General features: G+C 39.4%; 1 protein-coding gene across 1 annotated transcript in view; it reads right to left on the minus strand.

Moving 5' to 3' along the window:
• OtopLa (proton channel otopetrin-like a) overlaps positions 1–24,762 on the minus strand; it is a 124,915-nt gene extending 100,153 nt beyond the window's left edge. Inside the window, exons 1-2 of the mRNA XM_090372438.1 lie at positions 24,643–24,762; positions 16,841–16,913 (exon numbers count right to left, since the gene is read on the minus strand). Of these exons, the coding sequence (XP_090228564.1) occupies positions 16,841–16,896 (56 nt within the window). The 5' untranslated portion in view covers positions 16,897–16,913; positions 24,643–24,762. The remainder of the gene's footprint in view (positions 1–16,840; positions 16,914–24,642) is intronic.
• Positions 24,763–24,989: the final 227 nt, after the last annotated feature.

The following is a 24,989-nucleotide window of genomic DNA, read 5'->3' on the forward strand; positions in this document are numbered from 1 at the left end:
GTTTTTGGGTCCACTGGGACAGGTTGAATGACTCGCGTGTGTATGGAAAAGCCAGTAATTTTAGAGGTTGGATGGGGTTGTATTCTTGCAGCATACGGCTCTTGAATCAGAACAACATCAATTGAATGCTCCTCAGTGGCCTGGCGTATTTCATCCGCAACTGTGCGGGACCTTTGCCCATTTATTTGCATCATTCGCAAGTATTTAGTTTGAGATACAGGGGCTCCTCTTAGGCTCCCAGAAAGAGTGGGCAGGACTGGAGCGGGGACACAACTGGGATTTCTTGTTGGTTTAGGCATCAGCGGTCCTTAGTCTTACGAGTTCCAGAGCCCTTTGGTATTCTGGGCATAAAATATCCCGGAGGGAATGGTTATGTGCTCGCCTGTTCCTTTTACAATTCACACAAGAGGGCTCTTCGTCAATGTAGGGACATTCTGCTTGGACATGCCCACTCCTGGCACAATGCCCGCAGGATGGAGATTTGTGGGAGCAGCGTTGGGAGGTATGCCCATATCCCAGACATAGGAAACACCTAGTGACAATTGTAAACGGGCGAAATCGGTGTGCACTGCAACCAAGGAATAATCTATCTGTAGAGAGGACAGTTCTATAAATCCGTGGAGAGAAGCTGATTACTTTGTGTTCTGTAGAGTTGGATTTTGATTTTGTTGCAAACCTAAAAGTGGTCTCAGCCTTAACTTCCTCCCAGGCGAATCCCCGGTCCTGTAGGTTTCTGTGGAACAGATCTTCAAGTAATTCGTCGTTGGAACTGTGCTTTGGAACATCGTACACTATGATTGACGGATTTGACTTTTTAGGAGGAGCTATGACCACTCCTGCATTTGTGAGAGTACCACATGTGGCAATACTTGTTAGGTCTTCTTTTGTTGCGGTCTCCAGTAGGACTCCTTTGTTCCTAATGGGTCTCAGGGATTTCACTTTTAGATTCTTATAATCAGCCCTTATAGTGCTTTGCACCAGATCTTTGACGTCATTGCTAGTCTTGAGCTCTGAGGTATCACTTGCTCTCAACAGTAGTAGATGCTGTGGCTTCTTCTCTGGGCGGTGCACATGGAGAGTTTGTATCATGCCACGGGCAAGGGGCTCCTGTCCCGACTTCACTGCATCAGCATAGGAAGTGACATCCGCAGCAGGCTCAGGGGGGCACGGAGTCTCAATATAGTCAGGGTCAGCGTTAGTACAATTTTGGGGCCTGCCAATAGCATCAATGACCTTTTCCAGGACATCAGTTTTGGATCGAAGTTCTTCATTCACAGCTTTGAGCCTCTCATTGTCAATGAGGAGCTCAGTTGTAATTGACTCAAGGGTGGACCACAACTCCTGCACACGGTTACCTGCACTTCTGGTGAAGCGACTGGAGTCGTGGTTTAGGAATGCGATCAACTGCCTACGAAGTCGAGAGATTGTTTGTTGAAGGGTAGCTGGCTCTGGAGTGGGTTCACCTTCTGGGACACTAGATGGAGGAGGTATCCCCAGTCTAGGAGAGGGTTTTAACCCAACTGCGATAGCGTTGGCAAGGGCTGTCGGTGTGATAGTTTGGGAGACACTTTTAATCTTTGTATGGGTGGAGGCTATTTCCCCAGAAGGTGGAGCAGCATCAGTGGGTTCAGCAACAGGGCTTTGGTCAGGGGCCAATGCCAGTGGTTGCCCCTCATCTTGGGTCACAAATTCCGAGCAGAGGAGAGCAGCCCATGTCTCCATGGTCTCCTTAGTTTTCTTGTTGGCCTTCTTTTTCTTTTCTTTTTTCCTCGCGAGATATCCACTTTTGAGCTGGATCTTTGGCCGGGTACTAGTTGGAGGGGGATTCTCTGGAACTGTTTCAGGCTCCTCCTCACTAGCAGAACTGGAACTTTCCCTCCCGCTCATGTCAGGTGAAGGGAGTGCAGGATGAAAAGCAAAGCACAAGTGTAGCGATGTAGCATTGACAAAAACCAGCAGCTTGTTGGGCTGGAGGTTGGGCTGTCTGAGGAGATAATTTTTAATTTGCACTTGCTGCGAACTTGCTAGGGGGCACTGTGAATAGCGCGCTGTTACAATCTGAAGGTTTTGATCAAGTTTCCAAGCACTAATTAACTATACTGATTGTGGAGACAATTGAATTAATTCCACTCATTATACTGTATAACACATTATGAAATAAGGGGATTATAAATTTAAGAAAATAAGCAGCAGCATAATTAAAATATAGGTTCATGGCAGTTTTCAAATGCAGGAATTCCAGCAACCAATCACAGAAGAAAGCACTGTTCACGTGACTTGTTTCCGGAAGAAGCAATGGCCGACTATTTGCTAATTAATTTATCGCTAAATGTGGCAACAATACTAAGAACCCCATAGTCTTTTTGGTAGTGAGTATAAATGATATAGAAATAATAACAATTTCCCCAGTGTTCCAAAAGTACAGTTAATCAAACTAACAAGCAGCAGGAACAGTATTAACTGACACTATAGAAATTATTACAAGGCATACCATAGGCAGAACTACAGTGGGAGCGGCCATTACATACAAACAACAACGAGGTAGCATGTCTGTACAATGCAAATTAGAAAAACGTTAATATCTTCTCACTCACTTAAAATTTAGCCACAAAAATACATGCACCAACTCACCAACTAATATGGAGTCGACGACACTACTTTAAAATCGCTAATTCCAAAAGTAATCCATAATTTGAACGAACTTTTGAGGAGCTTCACAAACACAACATAACTATATAATTCGCCGCTAGGGACCTTTCCTTCTGCAAGAATAATTTCACTGACACGATCTGAGCAAACGTTGACATCAGAAGTTTTGAAACAGTAATCAGACCAAGGAAAAGAAGAAAAGAAGTCTCGCAGGTCATCCCATTTTGCATTCTTGTAATGCCAAACAATACGAGGTTGGGAATAGCCATGAGATAAAGGTTCCATTGGAGAAGAGACAATCACCAAGTTGTGATCTGAAGTGCCTAAAGGACCTCTCACTTCGACCTTGTACTTAGAAGGGTTGTTTGTGAGAAAAAGATCAAGCGTATTGGCTGTATGATTAGGATTGTCCGGTATTCTTGTAGGTAAATGAACAATCTGTGCTAGGTCGTTAGTAATTGCAAAAGCCTCAGCATCTCGACCTGCTGGGTCGGTGTAACTAGAAAACTGAAGCCAGCTGGAGTTGTGAACGTTAAAATCACCAAGGAAAATTACCTCACTGTTAGGAAAGTTGGACTGGAGAAAGTCAAGTTGCAAAGAGAGGAAGTCAAAGATCTCCAAGTGATTAGTGGAGTTGGGAGAACGGTAGAGACAACAGATGAATTTGACACAATGAGGTAGAGAGATTTTAAGCCAGAGAAGATCAAAGAGAGCAGATTCCAAATTGCCAAGTCTCTGACAGGGAATATCAGAACGGACATATGCACAAGTACCACCTTTGAGGCGAAAGGAATCATACAGCAAATAATTTGGACATCTGAGATAATCAGTAGTTGAATCAACTGATAATTGAGATTCAGTCAGAAAAAGTACATGGGGTTTGGAAGACTGCAAGTGGAAATGGACATCGTTGAGATTGGAATTGAGACAACGTATATTTGTGAAATGAATTAGGAAGCCCTTGGGAGGTTTAGGTCTTTTCGCAGATAAGCTTGCTCTATTATTTTGACAATTCATGGTGTATTCAATAGTAAGAAAAAGTGGGTGGGACATGCTGTATGAAGTAATGAAATTTTTGGATATGGCGTACATGTGGTAAGAATATACCCAGATCCTTGACATAATGTGGCCTCGACAATGCTCCCCGCATACACACTACTCGGACTCCCTCCAGTCACTATCTGGCAGAGTAGAGATAGCAAGATTATACACTAGCTGATCCGGACGCCTCCTAGAGAGTTACCAATAGGTTTGGTCCGGTGTACTATCTAGCGGCCGGCCTGCGAACACCGTTTTAGAGCTGTACCCTCGAAATGTAAGGAATATTGGATCTCGCCACGACATTCATCATAACCTCAAAAATCATCAATCATACTGCATGATGGAAGAGATAGGGAAGGGTTGACCGGATCTTAGCTCTAGAGACTAAACATAGGTTTCACCACTTCAAGCCTCCAATAAGCAAAGTGGTGGTATTTCACCGGTTGATGAGAGTCATCTACCACCTAGTACTGCCTGGTAACATAGAGGTGCGGCGTTCCTCCATGTGGTGTGGGCGCCACACCTCGACCCCTGCTTACGTTGGTTCACACCTGGGTGGTCACCCACCATGTACTTGTGCATGGAGGTTATACCCAGGATTACTAACAGTCCCACCATCGTGAAGGTGCAAGCAGAGGATTTGGCTGTCATAGACCGTCCGAACGTCGCCGAAATTGGGTCCACTTGACTTAAGTGTCACCCGAATATCAGTTCCATCAGAGTTTTAGACTCCCAGGTAGCAAGAACAGCTTGTCTGGCATATCTGAGAGAATGTCTGTGACAACCTCAAGGACTTTAACCGCCTTACCACCCTCCTCGTGAGTTCGCCTATCGCACTGTATATATGTTTAATTTTTTATGCTTAGGTAATACACTAATGTATTAATCTTAACCATATTATTATTTTCCATAATAATAATATGGATATTTATTTCATATTATTTATGAATAACTTGTTTTATCTTGAATGAAATCCTTCTAGTGATATATTTTTTTCCTTTGTAAAGAATGCTACGTATTACGATAAATATAAAATTAAAAGCATCATAGTATAGTAGTAGTCCAAGTAAGCAAATTGTTCTTTCTGTGAGGTGTAATTTTTGCTTTTAAATAAATGACATGCAAACTCCGGTGAAGCGTGTTGACTATGTAAGAGATCCTTCAGTGACATCACCGTACAGATCACTTTTGTTTTTAGTCTAGTCATTGGCTATCTGCCCCTTGTCAGCGGTTACAAATTAAGGATGACAAAACCCGAGCCTTCGGGAAGAAATCGATGAACTCTGGTCGTTTATCCCTTTGAGTACGGAAAAGCGTGAACAACGCGCCAACTAACTGTATTGTTTTCAAATGAGGAGAAATGAGGGAACCAACACACACGGTATTCATTTCGATAACAGGTAATATTGTATCTTTGCTTGCGAAACTAATTTTCGAAGTGCAAGCGTTTGTAACAATATGAAAATGTCTAAGAAGCATTAATGCAGACGTAATAAAACGCTAATAATATTAATAACTATTATTATATAGATACGTATTATTACAGAAAACGCTTTAATAATTTATTATAATACGTATTATAATAAAGCAATAATAGTGAAGATAACTGAGTCAAAAATACTTACTTCGCGATTTGTTACACGTGGAAATAATATTCTTCCATGTGAAGAAGCAGCACCTTCGAAAACCTAGCATAAACTTCATTACCTGCACATTGTGGTCAAGTATTTATGTGACGTCATCAGATGTATACTATGTTACATCAAATACTAGGAAACACTGTTTGGTGCAATCTCTCTACAGAAAGCTTTATTCAACCAAACAAGTGTTTCAAGGATGCATCCTTCCCACTCTATTTTTCCAGTCCGAATTCAACGAATAGTGTCCAATATTGTTGATAATGACCAAATCGTAATCAGAGGAAACAGTATTGGTGGAGGGGAATGCCAATTAACATAATCAAAGGGCTAAAAGAAACTAGGACGTATGTACAAACACTCCCAGTAGGGATCCACTTATTTTGAAACGTAATAACCAGTTTACAAGGAGCCTGAATTATTTCTTGCATTGCCTTGTGCAAGACACTGAATGGATATCAAGGAATACTTTCTTATTTCCAGCTCTCTTGGCAATACCTCTCATCTAAGTGACCTTCACCCAACGTCTTCTTGAATACATTGTATGAATAATTCAGAGTTTTAATATAGAGATCATTCTTGGAAGAAAATACTGTTCGATATCGATGGTTATTTAATCTAGAAACGTAATATTAGTACAGTGTTGTGCCTTGGAGGCACAGGAAAAAAATTTACGAGAAAATTTTAATTTATTTTGAAAGTTTGCATTCTACCAGAGTGTTTTTAAACACTATGCTTAAATTTCAGTAATCGGAAAAACCATGTGCTTTGTATAGGAGTTTAAAACTTATGGATGCCTGTTATAAATATAACCTTTAAATTATTAACTTTTTAACGCTCAATTGAACCATAGTTGACAAACAAAACGTATACAGATGCATTCTTTTAAACTATTTTTTAGCTAATGTTAAGTAGTTGTTTCTTTCATACTTGCATATGTCTATTTTATTGGAAGAAAACTTCGATCTACAGAGTTTGACCTATTTCTTTTAAAACAAGTTGATTTATTTCGATTGGATAGGACCTTAGTTATTATTATTGGCTATATGGTGAAAGGAAGCCTGAGGCTTATGCTGCACCAGCCAAAAAAAAAAAAAATTCCCAAGTTACCATGAGAGAGAGAGAGAGAGAGAGAGAGAGAGAGAGAGAGAGAGAGAGAGTCAAAAGTAGAAGGGAATCACCAAGAAAGAGAAAAATGATGATATCCAGCTCATGACCTTGGGTGTGCCGAGCCCATACTTACCAGATGTGAGCCCATGTTCATCAAACTGTTCAGTGTGATATTCTCTGATGTTAACAATACACCGAAGTCGAAACATATCACGAAAGAGCCGTGTTAGTGAACGAGAAATAATAAATGGAGCTCCATCTCCTACATGTAAACCACGGTGTTCAAGCAGCCTGTGGCTTGCAGGTTGGAAGTAACACGCTTGTGAAGGAATTCACCATTCACGGGATCATATGATTGAACCTCCTAAACGAACGGCTCTGTAATGAATGTGGCCGAGAAATCGCACCTAACAGTAATGGAAACTTCTTTATACTGTAATTTCATGAATGATACATGAAAGTAATGTTTTCCATATCTAGCAATTCTTGGTGCTGACGTTACCGTTCAGTTGGAAATACACCTTATCAGTCCAAAAATTGCTCAGAGGCCAATTACGTGTATATTTCTATTCATTGTGTCCAAATGTCTTTCAAGATTACTTAGCGTAAGGTGCTTCAGTTTGTGCAGTTTATACAGGTACCAGTGTATCATGCTTCTCTGGACTTTGGATCCATTTGATGTGAAGGATCCATGTATGTAGCAACCGCTCTACCATTACCAGACGAATTCAAATTATGTGCTGCGCTCTGAATCATCTCAGTAGTATCGTCAACAACGCTGTGTAAAACTTGAAACTGCCCTTTGCCAGAGCAAAGAAACAACTACCTGTCACCTCAACCTTCTGTATCACGTTATGTAACCCACTTTGTGAAAGGGGGGTCACGTCTCAATATTTCGTGGGCGGTTTCGCGAAGAGTAGCAAAAAAATTGTGAGTATTGTTTTGGATAAGAACTTAACCAGTATAGGCACGATTCATTAATACAGTTTTCATAGTGACCTTTTAATACGTCTTCACAAACAAGTTATTAGAATGTAATTTGCATAATTTTTCTGTACAGCGCCGTTTTACACTGGCGATATCTTGCAGAACTAATTTTTCTTGTGTCCCGACTATTGTCATGCTAATGTTCAGCTTTCTGCAATTAGTTGTGTTTCCCTCTAAGTAACGCAGTTTAATTATAACCACCCTTGCCACTTTATTAGGTACAGCTACTCTTTTCATGAAATGGTCTCCTTCTGTAACAGCATCCAATATTCCTAGCATGCGAGTTGCAGGTGGGCAAATTCACTTTGTGACATTGAAATTGCAGCACCCAGAAGAAATGATCGGAAGTGCATGCTAATCAGCAGGTGGATGAGTTGCGCCGAGATATAACAATTATTAAAATACAGGACCAATAGGGCGGAAGCTTCGGCTGATATAAAAAGGAGCATTGTAGAGAATGTCGAGACATCACGTTCGACACCCACCGATATTATCAACTCAGCGACTTCGAAAGAGGGCAGATTATCGGTCTTCGAGAGGGCGGATGGTCGCTTGGCAGTAGTGGTTGCTGTTAGGTACAACTGTTCGTCGATTGGGTTGTGCAGCATTACGGAGTATTACAGAATGGGTGGATCGTCTTATCCGTTGACAGGTTTACACCGCACCTACAGAGATGCTGGCTACCATCCAGCTGACTGTCCACTGGTGGATGGTAGCTGGCTACCATCCAGCTACCATCCACCTCATCACCTGTCGAACCGTTGCACGGTGACTGGCAGTAGGTGGGGGGCGCCATGCATACCGGCCATTGCGTCGATTACCACTGACCGCTGCTCATTGTCATTGGGGTGCCTGACTCCATTTTCCAGAAGGACAGCGCCTGAGTACCGCATGAGTTTCTTCTGAGTGTCTTCGTGGTGTGGACGTACTGTTTTGGCCAGGTCCTCGGATTTCTCCCCCCATCGAGCCATGATTTGACGCCATCTACAGTGCCACCCGCAACTAACACAGACCACGGATGTTGTGGAACAGATGCGAGAAGCTTGATGGGAAATATTGCATGGCGCCATTAGACACCTGTACGACTCAGTGCGGATAAGTCCAGCTCAGTGCATTAGCAACCGTGGTGAATTTGCAGCATACTGATCTGTCCAGTGTAAGAATCATTTGTGTCAATAAATGTGTTCACACACACACTAGCCCGATTTCGCTGCTTCCCATTCTCGGCAAGGTTTTTGAGAGACTGCTGCTGTCCCGCTTCCAACCCCGATATGAAGCCAGTGGTTTGGCATCCTCGCTTCAATTTGGATTTAAACAAGGGTGCTCCACAATTGATGCTCTATCTAAAACCCTCAAAGTTGCAGAACAGTCGGATGCAACTTATGTACTGGCAAACTTCATTGACTTCAAAGGAGCTTTTGACACAGTGTGGTGGCCGGGCGTTCTTCAGAGGGCTAGAGTCTAACTTTACCTGGAAATTCTACCACTGCCTCAAAAGCTACTTCTCTAACTGCAAACTCAGCATCAAAACAAAATATCACTGCATCACCCGACATCTAACCCGAGGCTGTCCCCAGGACTCCATCCTGGGGCCAGCTGTCTGGAATATGATACTCGACGACTGGCTCCTGAGGGCTACTCACACACTACTCTGCTTTCTTACGCCGACGACATGGTTATCATCATCGAGGGTCCCACCCGCGCCACCATAGAAACCCAGGCTACGGTTGTTCTCTCTGCTCTGTCCGTATGGGCCACGGAAAATAAACTCTCAGTCTCCACTGAGAAGAGCAAAACCCTCCTATTAAAAGGAAAGTGAATTTCTCCAAACCTCCTACCATACGTTTTAATAGCCGCCTACTGAAAAACTACCGATCGGTGAAGTACCTAGGAGTAATTTTGGACGACAGGAGAACTTTCATCCCCCATATCCAAGCTATCAAAGAAAAGATAAAAAATTACATCACTGTGTTAACATGCTTTACCCGCAAGGACTGGGGTCTTAAAGGACCAACTCAACGCCTTCTATACTCAGCAGTATTTATACCAATTGTCACATATGGAGCGGCAGTATGGTACCACCGAATGACTTTATTGCATGCTCAACGTAAAATTCAGCAAATTCAACGACTTATGCTACTACAAATGACCCGCGCATGTAGAACGACATCAACTGCCGCCCTACAGCTACTAACAGGCTGCCTCCCCTTGGACCTCCACGTCGCTTTTATCGAACTCTCTCATGCCATCAAGAAAAAGAAGGAAGCTGAATTCCTCACTATTCAAACCCGTACCGATACCGACATCAAACAGAAACATAAACGTGTGTGGCTAGAATTGATAAAACCCGCTGGAATAACTCCGCAACTGGTGCAACTACTAAGCTTTTCCTCCCCGAGGTAACTTATCAACAAACAACGTTCCACTTGGTTCTTCCAAGACGTCTATGATTCCTTCCTATTAACTGGACACGGGTGCTTCAAGAGACGCCTTCTAGTGTTCGGCCTAGTCGAGGATGCCCTCTGTACCTGCGGAGAACCTGAAGACTGGGATCACGTGATGCACTCATGCAACGTATACTTAGACCTAAGAATCCAACTACTCCTAGACCTCCACACTACATCACTTCGGCCAGAAACCAAGTTACTGGAATCTAACGATGCTTTCCGTGCACTAACCACTTATGCCAACGAGGTCTTTCGTCGTCGCCGGCATCACCTGCAACTCCTGAACACTACTCCTGGATAACCTCCTCCACACAGCAACTGATACCCAGCACCGGAAACTTCCAGTCATGAAATTGAAAATTGAGCCCAGCTCTGCCGACGCCGCTCCATGATTCTCCATTGTGACGATCCTGGACTCTTTAATTTGAACTTTACCCGTTCTCTTCTTCTTACTCACAGTCCTTCTCCAGGACTTCCACAACTGCGCCTAGCACTCTTCCTGTTCATTTTCGCCTGGGAGGATGCCTACGCTCTGTCATCCCCCGCTATCTTGCCTGTCTTCCACTTTCCTGTCTCTTCTCTGCTCTTTCCTTGGCCCTCCCCACTCTGGCGGGTCGTTCACACTCCTGCAGGAGTGTGGACGACCCGCCAGATGTCTTTTACTCCCTGGTCCGGCTCCTCGTGCCAGTTGACAGATGCTGGGAGGCTCCTTCCTGGTGATCGCGCCTCCCAGTAACGAAGAGGCCAGTCAAACAACACAAACAACACACTACTCACACATAACCCACACTGGCTGGCTTTGCTATGTTAACAGAGTACTTAACGCGGATTTGTGGGGAACCGCATAACAATAACACTATGTCCACACACTAGCGTCTGCAATTTTTTCATGTGTTCCTTAATTCCTTGGCTATTATTACTCTTACGCATTCGCTGTATATTCCTGTTCCTTCTGGGTGCTTCTATTTCAGTGTCACATTATACATAAGGCGTGTGTGTGTGTGTGTGTGTGTGTGTGTGTGTGTGTGTGTGTGTGTGTGTGTGTGTGTGTGTGTGTGTGTGTGTGTGTAAGGTTTAAATGACTTTGAACGTGGCATGGTTGTTGTCGCTACATGCACCGTGATGAATGTCTGCAATCCTACTCTCATTTTCAGATACGACTCTGTCTCGGCGTACGAAATTTTTCCAGTAACCAAATAATATCAATCCAATGCGAAACTTCGAAATTGTTCCATTAGCCAAATAATACCAAGCTAATGCGAAGCTGTGATTGAAAACAGCTCATTCATGAGCTGTTTTCGATCACAAAAGAGAATGAAAGATTTGTGCAGGATTACAGAAAGGCTAGTCAACAGAATAACAACTGTGCATAATAATACAGGGTTGTTATTCTCTTGACAAAGAGGCATTTCAGAACGCACAACTCATCGTACCTTGTCGCGAATGGGGGCTATCGCAGTGGACGGCCAAAGCCGATTCTACTTCTGTCAACAAAACACAAGGCAGTACGGTTACGGTGTAGTCAGGAACACCAGAACTGGAAAGTGGAGGATTGGAAACACGTTGTGTGGTCTGACAAATCGCTGATCTGGCTGTTTCACGCTGATAGGAGGACCAGAAATACCGAAAACAGCATGAATCCGTGGACCATCCTGCCACATGTTAACGATGCAGACTGGTGATGGCAGTATAATAGTGTGGGGAGTGTTTTCATGCTGTATACTGGACTACCGGTGGAGCAACACTTATATGCCAGAGGTTATCTAAAATTTAATTTCTGTAATTTGTAAATCTCATTTCAGTAATTTTATAAATGAAATTTACAAAATTACTGAAATGAGATTTAAAAATTGACGCCATTTATCAGCAGGACAATTCCCAAAGACATTCTCCAGTGGTTTTCTCTGATTGTTTAGGTTCGGCGATTTTGTTCCTCTGAATGTCTTGGTTCAGTAATTTTGTGAAATTAATTTCTGTGACATTTAATAAATTTAATTCTGAACTTTTCTGAAGTATTTCTGCTAAGTTAAATTCTTTCCGGTAACTTCGTGGCATAATTTTAACTTCACCAGTGGATAAAATTTTAGCAAGAGCTTAATTTCTGTAATATATTGTATCAATTTAAATTCTGTAATATATTGTATCAATTTAAATTCTGTAATATATTGTGAATTTAAATTTTGTTATCCTTAAGTTCAAATAATGGTTGTTACAAAGATTGGAAATTACAAGACCCACTTTCAGTGCATCCTCCAAGGACATCATGACATAGACGGCAATGCCTGCTGGCATTTTCGGTGTGTCATGAGTTCTTCGCTTGTATAGCCTGTAGTATGTATTCTAATTGGTCTAGTAGACAAACAAAGCTCAATTGACGATTCTTTTCTTTGCACCCGATGTAAGGAGTTACCAATCTCAAATTAAAACTTGGTTCATTAATAAAAAAATTTGAGTCACAGAAGAAACGGGTGCTTGCCCTAGAAACAAATGTAACTTGGAGCTCGTCAGAGACAAGTATCTTGCGATCTGCCAAGTGATGCCTCACCGATCAAAGTCCCAGAACAGAACAGTCAAGTGCGTACTGCTCTGTTTGAAGGAGATTTAGTATTATTGGCAGGGAAACGGGTAACATTTTTTGTAGGATAGCTGAATCAGAACCAGGATGTGTTTACCGGAACAACAATTAATGATGTTACCAACAGATTGTGAGATTTTAAGGGGAGTAAAAAGCATTATTTTTGATATCGGACTTAACGATATTAAACGAACATGACCTGAGTTGTTGGATAAATGTAGGACCATACTGAAAAACTCCCGCGAGTTAGGTCAGAATGTGTATGTGTCTGCCATTCTGCCCAGACACGTAAGGGGGGGATTATATGCTGAAAGCCAAGACTTGAGGGACTCTGCAAGGCTTTAATGGGGGGGGGGGAATTTTTCTCACGTGACCCGCACTTGTAGAAGGAGTGTATTTTGTAGAGACGCTATACATTTAAACAAAAGGTGGTGCAAGGATTTTTGCCAATATCATTGAGGATATCTTAAGGCAGTGTATCCTAACCTCTGTGCCGGTTGGAAACCACTGCCTGTTGCGGAAATCACTATTTAGGTGTGCTGTGAATATGCATCTTTTAACTTCAAGTGTGACCTGAGTGAAAAACGTTAAGGACCACTGCCTTTAATGGTTCAGGGAAACTGCTAGTTGGTGGGAGGGGTATAATATGGACACCCGTTTACCTGATTATATGGGTCAAAGTAATGCTTGCACATATCTCAAGAAATCTTGTTAATTGCCGCAACAGCGGATGTTGGCAAGATGTTCTGAGGGTGCCAACATTTCAAATGAGCGGGAAGATAAAGCTAGGGGAAACAAGCCTATAAGGGGTGTGTCAGGGTAGTAAACTATAGAATAATACTTAGTCTTAACTGTGTCTGCAGTAATGTCAGGAGTGTTGTCAATAAAATGGGTGAATTCAAACTACTGATCAGGAAAACTGATGCTGATATCTGTTAGCCCTATTACTCAAGTAATAGGGCTAACAGATATCAGCCCTATTACTCAAGAGTAATAGGTAACAGAAATGTGGTGCTACCCGGATTTTGGTGTGACGAGTTACACTGTGGCGAAAGGAGTAGCAGAGTAAGTTTGTCTCCGGTAAGATTAACAAGTTCCCTCTCCCCGAAAACTCGGGGTTTTCGTCCAGCAAAATAGACAAACTGAATAGAAAACACACACGCAGTTTACAGAGCCATAATACACACAGGTAGATAATGTGATTCTGGCATTGCCTTAATACGACAGTTTTTACCTCCCCCCTCCCCCCGAGCAAGCGGGGAGAGGTAAAAACTTGTTTACTTTTCAGCAATCTCCAGAAAGCTGATATAGTGAAAAGTAAACACATGTCTTTTACAATTTTATATTAAGAGAAATTGTTTAAATTACTTAATAAAGACAAGAAACTGCAATCCTACTTACTTTATGTTGTGTCGTTCATTTTTTGCATCTGCAAAATCTTTCCATAGAGAACTGTGGGAGTTATCCAGCAGGTGAAGAACTTGCATGATGATTGGTGTTAAACAGGTTGAAAAAGGAAGCGGATAACTGACATCCCTCTATTGAAAGTCATCCCATCCGTCGAGTTCAGTTTCTTGAAAATATATCTGAATTTGTTGCACGTCTTAAAAACTTCTTCTGTCTAGGAATTCTTCTAAGCAATGAAGGCTTTCTTATAAATAGAAATTTAATAAAATCACACTGAGCTTATTTGTTATAGATATGCCGACTGTAAGGCAAAGTTACACCTCTTACACCGTAAGAGGTGTAACTTTGCCACCGCAACTGCATGGAATCTTGCTCTAATAGAGGCCCAAAACCAAGATGACATATTTGTTTTTAAGTTTCTTGATTTTTATTTATTTATTATTATTTTTTTTTTTTTTTGGGTGTGTGGCCGATTTTCTGTAGAATATTATTCAAAAGGGATATACAATTTATTACTAGTATTATATTCAAAGAATAGCAAAAGGACGCCATGAAAAACGATCTTTATATTCTGTAATCTGGTGTGATTTCGATATCAGTGCCAATATTTTCCATCTGTGAGAAACACGAACACATGGAAAACAGTATAAATGAGGAGCATGTTAACTTCTTGAATTATACGCATTATGTTTCAAATTTTTGATAGTGATCATATTGCACGGTACCGCACATATTGAACATTAAAGTACAATGCATAAATGGAATTAGAAACAAGTTGTGGATAACCCAATATGGATTATCCACATCTTGTTTTTTAACGGGATCAGCTAGCTTTATTGAATATTTCCATTTATATTGCCTTTTCCTTAAAATAAAGTTTAAGACACTTATTCTGTGATGTATTTATTTATTTAACAACGGCCTATTTATTTTTCATTTTTAAGAGAAATATTTTCCCTCTCGTGCATTTCTTAGATCCTGTTTGGTTGCACTTTATGCCTTGTACCTTACAGTTTTAGTTAAAAATTAAGTTAGAGAATAATTACGTAGTTAATTGAATATTCTTTATTTTGAACTTTACAAAATTACAGTTGTTTGTAAGAGAAGAGAGAGAAACTTCCTCTTTTGTTATGTTAGAAAAGAGATGACTCATTGGTTATTCATAAATATCGATTTTTTTTATCCAAATGTGGACTATTTTTAAATCTGATTAACCAATTTATTTTATTTAAATTATAACTTTTAGAGTATATAATTTAAGTGATGAAATGAAGGATGAGGCATCCTCGTGAATAGCTTAAGTTCGAATCCTGTCGAAGATTTTTGCTTTTTTCACATCGTGGCTGATTTAGTCGATTAATAGTGATTCAAAAAAATTTACAATAAATTTCGGCTACTCTTTTCGTTAGCTAGGAAAAAGGGCTTCAATTCTTCAAAAAATTTTAATACTCAGTATATCGCTTGGTATACCGCAGAAAATAATAAAATACCTTGTATTCAAAGAATTTTATTATTTTCTGCGGGCTGCCTTGGTACAGATTCAACCAGTGAGTTTTGAATGTGTCAGTAAGTTATTATTTTTTACATGTTATTAAGAATAAAACTCTCAAAATTAAAGTTCGCCGAACTACTAATAAAAATAACATTGCAACTTGGAGCAAGAAAGAATGGAGATTAAAAGGCCGACTCTCCCACCGTAACGCAAATTGTCTATCCACTGACCACATGAAATTCCTCTTTTTAGCTCACCGGAGGTTGATTTGAAGGATGAACAGCGGGTGCATTCAAACTCTGAACCACCTATAGACTGAAGAGAAGAAAGGGAAATATATACACAGGTATATCATCCTTATTTTCTTGGTGAACTTTCGTGCATAAATGGTTTTTCAAGTAGTATAAATGTGAATGTCTTTTATAAAGTTCTATTTCATAGATCTAGTTTGAGAGTGAAAATTAATTCCTGCAAATGGAGACGTTTAAGCACAGTTAAGATTTTTAATTCGCCCATTTTGTTTGTAGTAAAAATAAAAGGGCACTGACTGATAATCTTTCCAGAAGAGACAATTTCACTGTTTTTAGAGTGATGATGCTAGTTTATCTCGTATTCCTAGAATGTGCAATTACACAGTGGATTATAATTGTCCGTATAAACTAATATTTACATAGAGATCTTATCTTTAAGCAGTTTATTTATGTGTTGTTGGGGGGACGAATTATGATAGGTTTGTATTATTGTGTAATTCAACAACTGTGTGTTCCCCACTTCCAGAAACTTGTATCAAATTCTCCAGCCTCTTCTGTGCGAATACAACTTTTTTTTCCGAAAATGTTAGTCATGATATAAACTCTTTGCTTTTCCAACATAATTTAGTGAGTTCTAATTCATATGTAATTTCATCTAATTCATAAACCGGTTAACTCCATAAAGTTCCGCTCTAGAAATCTCTCAATCCCCGAAGTATATTTCTAGAGGGCTCCAAAAATATGGTCGCAGGGGGCCTGGACCAACCGTTATTGCATTGTTCTGGAAACCCATGCGACCTTGGGACCCCCTGAAGAAATTGCGCCTGTCCACCTTGATAAATCTGGTCTTGTTTAAAATGTACACATATTCAATCAGCATATTTATGTCAATTTTCGGATGGCACTACTTTATTTTTTTAATTCGCTCAGTATACAAGGTGGATGAGAAATAATTGGCACAAATTTAAATGTAAATTTAAGGGGATTTGAATTGAAAATGTGAAAAGAATGCAACACTGAATAATTATATGCAATACATGTACAGTATATTGAAAAAATTCAAAACAACATCAACATCCACAAAGGTAGCTTCATGAGTATTGATGTTCAGTTTGTTGCTAGGTATGCAGCTCTAGAGAGGGCAACACTCCAGATCAAGCCGCGCTGTAGTATTTAATCATTTTAGAAAAGAACGCGCAGACTGACATTGTGCTCGAGCGAACAAAACATGACACAGTGCTTACCTTTCTACTACTGGAGGCAGAGGGATATCGATCTCGAAGTCACGTGATTCGGCCATAGCTTCACATCTATCACCTGTAACAGTAGCGGAACGGGTAAGACAAGGTGACGTATTGTCGCGCGCGATAAGAGAGCTGAAGGAACAGACAAAGAGACACAATACAAATAGCAGAAAGGAAGAGAGAAGTGTTTAAGCACTTCAGTAATTAAGATTTAACGAAAGAAGTGTGTATATACGTTCGTAATTTTATAGTTTTGATCTACAAGTCCTTGCATCGGTGTTGTGACGAGATGTCATCTGTATTGCAATGAAATTTGGGCCATAGCATGCACATGATTGTCGAAATTCGGGTATAATTTATGTAGTGAATTTAAGGTTTTGGAGTTTTATGCAGTACAGATGCCGCCTAACGGGTGTTATCGACACGAAAGTTACCATAGCAACTACGTTCTTCGGTTGCTATGGATATGGAACACAGCTTGCTCGAAACTACTGCGTTATTGCAATGTGATGTCCTAATTCGTGTTCCAGACATTGCAAGATATGGGGAATAATTATATGCAGTAGACACCGCCAAGAAAACGCACTGACAACGACTTCCCTTAGTTAATATCTACAATTATTGTTCGTATTAACTACTGTTTTAGTTGTGTGAAGTCGCAATTACGACAGTAAAGCTTAATTGGGTGCAATACTGTCTGAGAACTCATTGTGCACGTTAATGTCGCATATGTTGTTGTTGTTGCTGTGATTGACACTAGTTAGCAAGCAGAGCTAAACTAAATAGTCAGTCGTGACTGGACGAACAGGTTGATATATGAACAGATGATTACACAAGTCATCTGTTCATATATCTGAAATACAAGGAAAAAAATTCATATACAGGTGATATGAACATTTCACGACTGAAAATTCAATTGTATTCATCACTGCTCATGAGAAAAGAATGCAAAAATGTTCCAAATGTAGAATGCCTGCCTTAAGTGTTATCTTAGATGATGAATGGGCAATTATTATTACGCGAAGAGAAAGTTTCCAAGTAACTGCTGACGGACACCCTCGTGAGAAAAATTCTTTAATTTTACAGAATCGTCGTCTTGGAAATAATTCCTTGTCTTGGAAATAACAACATATTTTGCGATTGGTCGGAAGGAGATAACCGAAGCCCGCTTCTCGTTTATATAAATATAAGATTAAATCGATGAATACAAATGACAACGATTTCGGAGAATTTTATTGTATTCCTCTTCAGCGTGCGTCTGAAGAAGGCAATAGCGGTATTTTTCAAAATTATCGCTGTTCAAACGGCGATGCGATATCGCTGACGTTCTCAAAGCATTAAGAAAAGTCTCGTAAAAGTTAAATATAAATCGGACTTAATTATTCGGCTCTAGCTCCTAAGAACACCAAGTCACATAACAATCTGAAATGTGAAGCGTGCAGCTGCAATGTTTTACTAAGTTTAATTAACTTAATCTTTTAATAGTGTTATATATATGTATGTTGTTTCAACTAAAGAAATTAAACCATAAACTATAATAATGATTTAATATGTGAAGAGTGCCATTCCAAATTTGCGACAGCCTGTCGCCTCTTTTTTTGTGACATTATACAAAAATTTGTATTATGAAAATCCCAAGTATAAGAAGTATTAGAACCTATAGAGCTTAGTAGCGTACATGGGCTGAAGGTTGAGAAGATGAAAAAAGATACTTGTTGACATTAGACTTGAACTTCTGTAGATTTCAATTTTCAAGAAATACATGTGAAGAAAGGGACAGAAAACGGACGTTGAATGAATAAATGGGGAAAAAGAAAAGTTGTTTCTGTGAGTTTGAAGTCTGAAAGCAAAAGGATTTTGACTGATTGCAGCACGTATTCGGACTGCTTCGGAAGAGAGAGAGCGAGGATTATAGAAGCCAATTCAGAAGAAAAGAGCCCATGAAAGTAACTATAGAAAAGGCATGCAGCAGAAACTGAACGTCTGTGAGATAGAGAGTGGAGAGACTCTGTTAGAGACGAGTCTCTTACAGTCTCTCCACTCTCTGTTAGGCTAATTAATTACGAACAGTAATTAGCCTAACTATTTTTAATGGAATCTAGTAGCCTGAGAGAGGTTCTGGGGGCACCGTCTCAGATATGGGAAAAATATTCCATGGTAGTATGGATTTTTGATTTGTACGGAGTGAACAGCTGTTTGGAAGAAAAGTAATGCCGAGAGCGAAAGAGAAAAACCCAATTTTTTAGCTGCAGAGGAAGCAATATTTGTAATGTGCTTATGCCAAGAGAGATTAGAAGTCAGGGTAATCCACAGTAGAAATATATAATCTTGCCTGGAAATCAGAGTGTCATCAAAGATACGTATAGGAGCAGAGAAATCCTTTTTGAGAGATATAAGACAGGAAAGAATTTTACAAGAATTGAAATCAACAAAGATAATTTAGTTGAGAATTATCTTTTGACCAGCATTTAAGGAATTAGTAGTGGATATTCAAGAAGCTGAAGCTGTTTGTACACGGCAAGGTTTCTCAAACTGGGAGGTGGTGTGCAATGTGTTATCATCAGCAAAACTATGGATAGGATTTTCGGTTAATGGAAGAAGATCATTAATATACAAGAGGAAAAGAGTATGAGAAAGAACTGAACCTTGAGGAACACTAGCATTAATAGAGCACTTAGAGGACAAAGTGCCCTCTACCACTAGAGAAAACTGGATACCCAATTACAAAAAAACGGTTGGCAAACCAAAAGACGGAAGCTTATTTAGAAGACCTTTTTGCCAAACACAATCAAAAGCCTTTGAAATGTCAAGAGCAACTGCTTGAGTTTCACCAAACTTTTCCATTCAATTTTTCCACAAATAAGTAACATAAGCCAGAATATTACCAGAGGTTCGACACTGATAGAATCCTCATTGACGGTTAATTGATTTCTTCATTATTTTAGAAATAGTAGAAGTAAGGACGATAATTGTATGGGAGGGATTTGTCACCCTTTTTAGGAACTGACTGGATATGAGCAAATTTCCAAGCAGAAGGGAAAACACCTTTGGAATAAGAAAGAGAAAAAAGGCAGCACAGAACAGGAGTAAGTTTAGGAGCACAGATTTTGAGAACAAGTGGAGAAATACCATCAGGACCTGCAGCTTTCTTAGCATCGTTCTGCCATCCTTTTGACGGAAGGCCACAGGGGGCATTGAATGGAGTGTACTGGGATTTGTAGGAGATGGTTTACCAAGATCATCAATACACGATTTGGAAGAAAAGGAGGATGCTAATAGGTCAGCTTTATCTTTTTGCTGAAGCGGCAGTAGAACCATTTGGTTTTAACAGAGGTGGAAATAGAGATGGGAAAAAGTTGCGGCCAATAGCTTTGCAAGAGACCAGAATGCTCGACTACCATTTGGACAAGAAGCAAGTTTTCTACTCTTAGCTGTCCAAAATCTAGTTTGGACTGATTAATAACTGCTTTATAATTGTTGCGAGCTATGGTGTAGGAAAAAAATGAACCTGCAGATTTGGATACAAGCCAATTGCGATATGCAACATTCTTATCTTGAACAGCCTTAGCACGTTTATTGGAAAACAAAGGTTTAGATAAAGGACGAGATGCAAAGGTGGAGTATGGAATAAAGAATTTCATCCCTACAAGAATAATTTAACTGACACGATCTCAGCAAAGTTGGGAAGGTTGGACTGGAGAAAGTCAAAAGGTTCCAAGTGATGAGTGGAATTGGGAGAACAATAGAGGCAACAGATGAATTGGACAGATTGTGGTAGAGAGAATCAGCATATTTAATGCAAAAGCAACAGAAAATTGTTGTGCAGTACTATGCCCTTTTCGAATGCAACTATTTAATTAGTTTACATTATCGTTTTCAGTTTGAGATGAAACAAATATCCAGGAGGAAAGTTTCAGATTAAGAGTCAACAAAGGTAATTGAATAATTGAGATTCCGATGCATTTAGGTGACGCTTGGGTATCGAGATGTCTATTAGAATACACTTAATAATTATCTCAACATTAATCATATACTTGGACCAAATGAACTCTTATTTTCTCCTTCCTAATTAATTCTCTTTATTTTCTTGAAGTATTATAAATTTGGAGAAGCGGTGAACAGAGAAAGAAAAAGAAAAAATGAATATATCACGCATGTTATATACGATAGTATAAAAAGTAAGACGTTGGTGAGGGATTTAATTTAATGAACGTAAAATGTAAATAATCATTCACATATGTTACATATTTACTTGAATGACAAAATTACATGGTAATATTCATTATACATCTTATGAGGATTCTTTATACAAAAGACATTATATAGGAAACAAATTTAACCTACTCCAGGATGAGAGGTGTTAGCGATAATGAATACCAACATGAACTGTGAGGTGCGTTGGTCAGCAAAAATTTTTATGCTACTTCAAAAACTAAGTGATGATAACCATTCCTTCAGAAACCAGTTGATCGACTTCTCTAGTCTTATTGTTTACAGTACGGTGCCCGATCAGTGTCGCTTCGGTCCCTTCACTGATCTTAAAAAAAGTAAATTTACAGGAGTTAAATATAAGAGACAATGGGCTTCAATAAACTGATGCCCGATGCTATCCCCCCAACCTATAATAGCACAGTGTGAGTCTACCATGTGTAGTTTAGATTGACAGGCTTCCAAAATCGGCTTAGAAATTTTTGCATTTATTGTGAAAATTCCATTTCCTGTAGATGACTCAAAAATGTTGAATACTTGTGGTCTAATTACTTTGTAATATGCAAAATTAGAGATGCACTACCAGCAGTGATTGTAGTGAGTAGATACTGTTAGTACTTAATATAGTTATCCACACATTTTCATTTTATATTTGACACGTTATTATACTGTTTTTCCTTCGGCGTGTGTGTGTGCGCGCGCGCGCAATTTCACCTTACAAATACAAATGTGTTTTGCGCATCTGAGAAGACACAAAAATCGTATCAAGCGTCTATTGGCCAGTTGTGGCTTCATAACAGAAAATACTTCTGATTTCATCCCTGTTATTAATTACATAAAAAGTTTTGCCGTATTGAGGATACAATTAAATACTTGAAAATTAAAATCTTATACAAACACACTTTACATGTCTTTTACCCTGCATTTCATATTATTAATAAATGCTTTTATATACAGCGAAATGATTAATTATACAGTTTCACGAGACATTTTTTTTCAGCGGGAAAAGTACATGGCTAAATGAATACAGAATGATCTATTTAATTCATTACTGAATTCAGAGTTGCTCACTGCTACACACCAAGTTGCACTATTTTACTATGAAAATCACTTGCTGTCTTTATCAAGTAATAAAAAATGTGTCCTTCCTGTTTTTTCTCATATATTAACAAAACCTTTGAAATTAATTATTCCTTCTGTTGGTTTCAGCTGTTTATGCTGTAGTAAATTAAATTTGTTTCCTTCAAAACGGCACTATTATATTGGTATAAAGCTATTTTAAACCTCATATTTATACTATGTTCCATATAATTTTTAAGTAAATTTAGCAAGTAAACTATAACACAGAACAAAAAGAAAATTAATAAATCTGAGTATTTTAAAGTAAATATTGCATATATCCACAAGTAACAGTTTACTTCCGATAACAATTTCTATTTTAACATTTTCTATTTGGTAGTAGAACTTTTTAAAAGATTTTCGAGTGTTTTACATGAAAATATGATCGGCGATGTGAAAGAATAAGCCAGTTTTATCGAGATATTTTGGAGACGACCTTAATTTGGAGAAATTCCAGATATTATGAAGACTAGCCAAATGAAAATACATTCATTTCTGCAGTTTATTCATGGAATAAACTGTAGAATAATAAAAGTTCCACTTCACACAGATGACTTTCACAACCACTTGTGAGTTTATCTCTACAAAAAAAAAAAAAAAAAAGTTTTAATTTTTGTATCACGAATATCAGGTAATTATTCACCACGTTTTCTCCATAAGAGCGATAGCGGCTTCACTTCCACAATAAATGCTATTAATATTATGCTATAAATGATCCAAATCTTCTTTTCTGTTCTGCGAACCACAGTGCTATTTCAAATTTAGTTCCATACTGAATAGTGTGCAGCTGTAATATTGGACACAAAGCATAGATTACAAAGTTAATGTGCTAATTTTGGGGTATTCATCGTGAAGTTTCAGAACTAGAAGCTTTAGGCCTAGATTTCATGCATAAATCTCAATATATATGTAAACTGTGCTCTCTTTACTGAAACTTGCATTGAATTATTTCTATTACCGATATGCCACGTTTCTGAGAACATTTAATAAAGCAGATATTTTTATATCATTTGTATAACTCGTAAAGGCTTTATGCATAATTATCTGATTGCCATAAGATAAAATTATATCACAAATTTAAGTTTCTTGGCCTTGCTTGTGGAAATACTGAAGGGAGCGGAATGCAAGAGAAGAAGGACCACAAAAAAAAAAAAATAATAATAAAATAAAAATAATGAGAACCATTGATTTAGAACAGGAACTCCCTTATTGTAGGCAATATTCTGCCCGTGATCCCGTTCACAGTTTTGTTTTGATACCTGCCCTTACGTGATGCACTCGTTACGCAACGACAGCTTTTTATTAGCCTGTTGGATATGTGAGAAAGGGTATTCTTTTGCTATAACATTATAGTTGTGCAATACCTTGCTAAACTAAACAAACAAGCAAGCATTGAATCTCTGTGTGTCCTGAAAAACTGGCGTCTTAATGACTTCAGTTTTCTCATTCGGTCTTCGAAACTGAGCCTAAGCAATATGGCCTTAGTTGCTAATGCTCCTAAAAACCAAATAACAACAAAATAACAACTGAGCCTACTTATCGATACGGCTTCTACAAAATCTTGCCAAATTCTGACCGAGAGATAAGTGGCCATCCTCTTGAATTTATAGAGAACGTGGCGAAGGCTAAGTACCATTAATAGGAGAGTAAAAAAAAAAAAAAAAAAACGTGTGCGTATCCTCCAAAGCAATCCTTAAAATGTGTGCAATACGCCACACCAGAAGTCATTCAAAGGATCACTTACTAAAAGGCCATGTACTTATAAGTATATAGTCTATATCCTCATGCTAGTTATAGAGATATGGAGATCCGTAAAATATGTCAGGCTTTTCTTTTACACTGTGAAGGCACCCTTAATAGGATAAAAATTTATGGCTGATACAACTATAGGAAATCCAGTTGTTGTGCTCTAGGTACCATCTAGATAGGTCGGGGACCTCTGGTGTTAAATCACCGCCATTAAAAGAGTTAGGGAATGTCTCACTTCTATTACGTAGAGCTTTAATATGACTACTGGGCCAGAAGCAGCATCAAAATTTGCGAACTGCTGACAACTATTTGGCTGCACTAATGATCTCTGCATCACCAGCCCTACATGATAGCAGAACTGCGAATGGCACATTTAGTTTACTCAAACGTTGACGAGATGGTGGTTGCATCTGAAACGTACCAGTGGTGCTTTCGCTCAAACCTACACGCAAGTGAATTCCTTACAAATAAACTATTTAAAGACAAAACAGATCCAGTTTGAGAAAATATCAGCGCAAAACATATATAAACAAACGTATGTTTCGAGGCCGCTGTTTTCCCTTTAAAAAAAGCCAGCGGAGCTCGCTTCCCGTTCCTCAAGGTTATATTCCGACTGGTTATCCTCGTAACACACAAGCGGGCATCCGCCCGTGAACTGGGGAAGGGGAAGGTGAACCAGGTTCAAAGCACGTTATTATACAAGAGGCAGGAAGACCATAGCCTACCTAAGAGCCTCGAGGAAGTATCAGCAAATCCCTCGTACTCCTGAAAACACTCCGTCGCATCCAGCCTTGCGATGGTCTGAAGAACGCAGCAGAGGTTGTTGACCGATCCACGGAAACATGGAGTTACTTGCCTCCGTATCAACAACGAGACCGATTCTTTCCCGCCAAACAGCGCGAGCTTTCAGTAGCTGCATGTAGCCATGACCATTTAGTGGAACAGGCCCATTCTTCTAAGGGGGGATAAAGGTCAGTGAGGGAATGCTACAGATGCACGCAGACGCTATATCTTACATTACAGCGCACGAAAACGCGTTGGTGTATTTAAACAGCACGTGCACACGAAAATA

The sequence above is a fragment of the Mastigoproctus giganteus genome, chromosome 1 (genome assembly GCF_048544385.1).
Source record: "Mastigoproctus giganteus isolate SK-2022 chromosome 1, ASM4854438v1, whole genome shotgun sequence".
Taxonomy (NCBI): Eukaryota; Metazoa; Arthropoda; class Arachnida; order Uropygi; family Thelyphonidae; genus Mastigoproctus; species Mastigoproctus giganteus.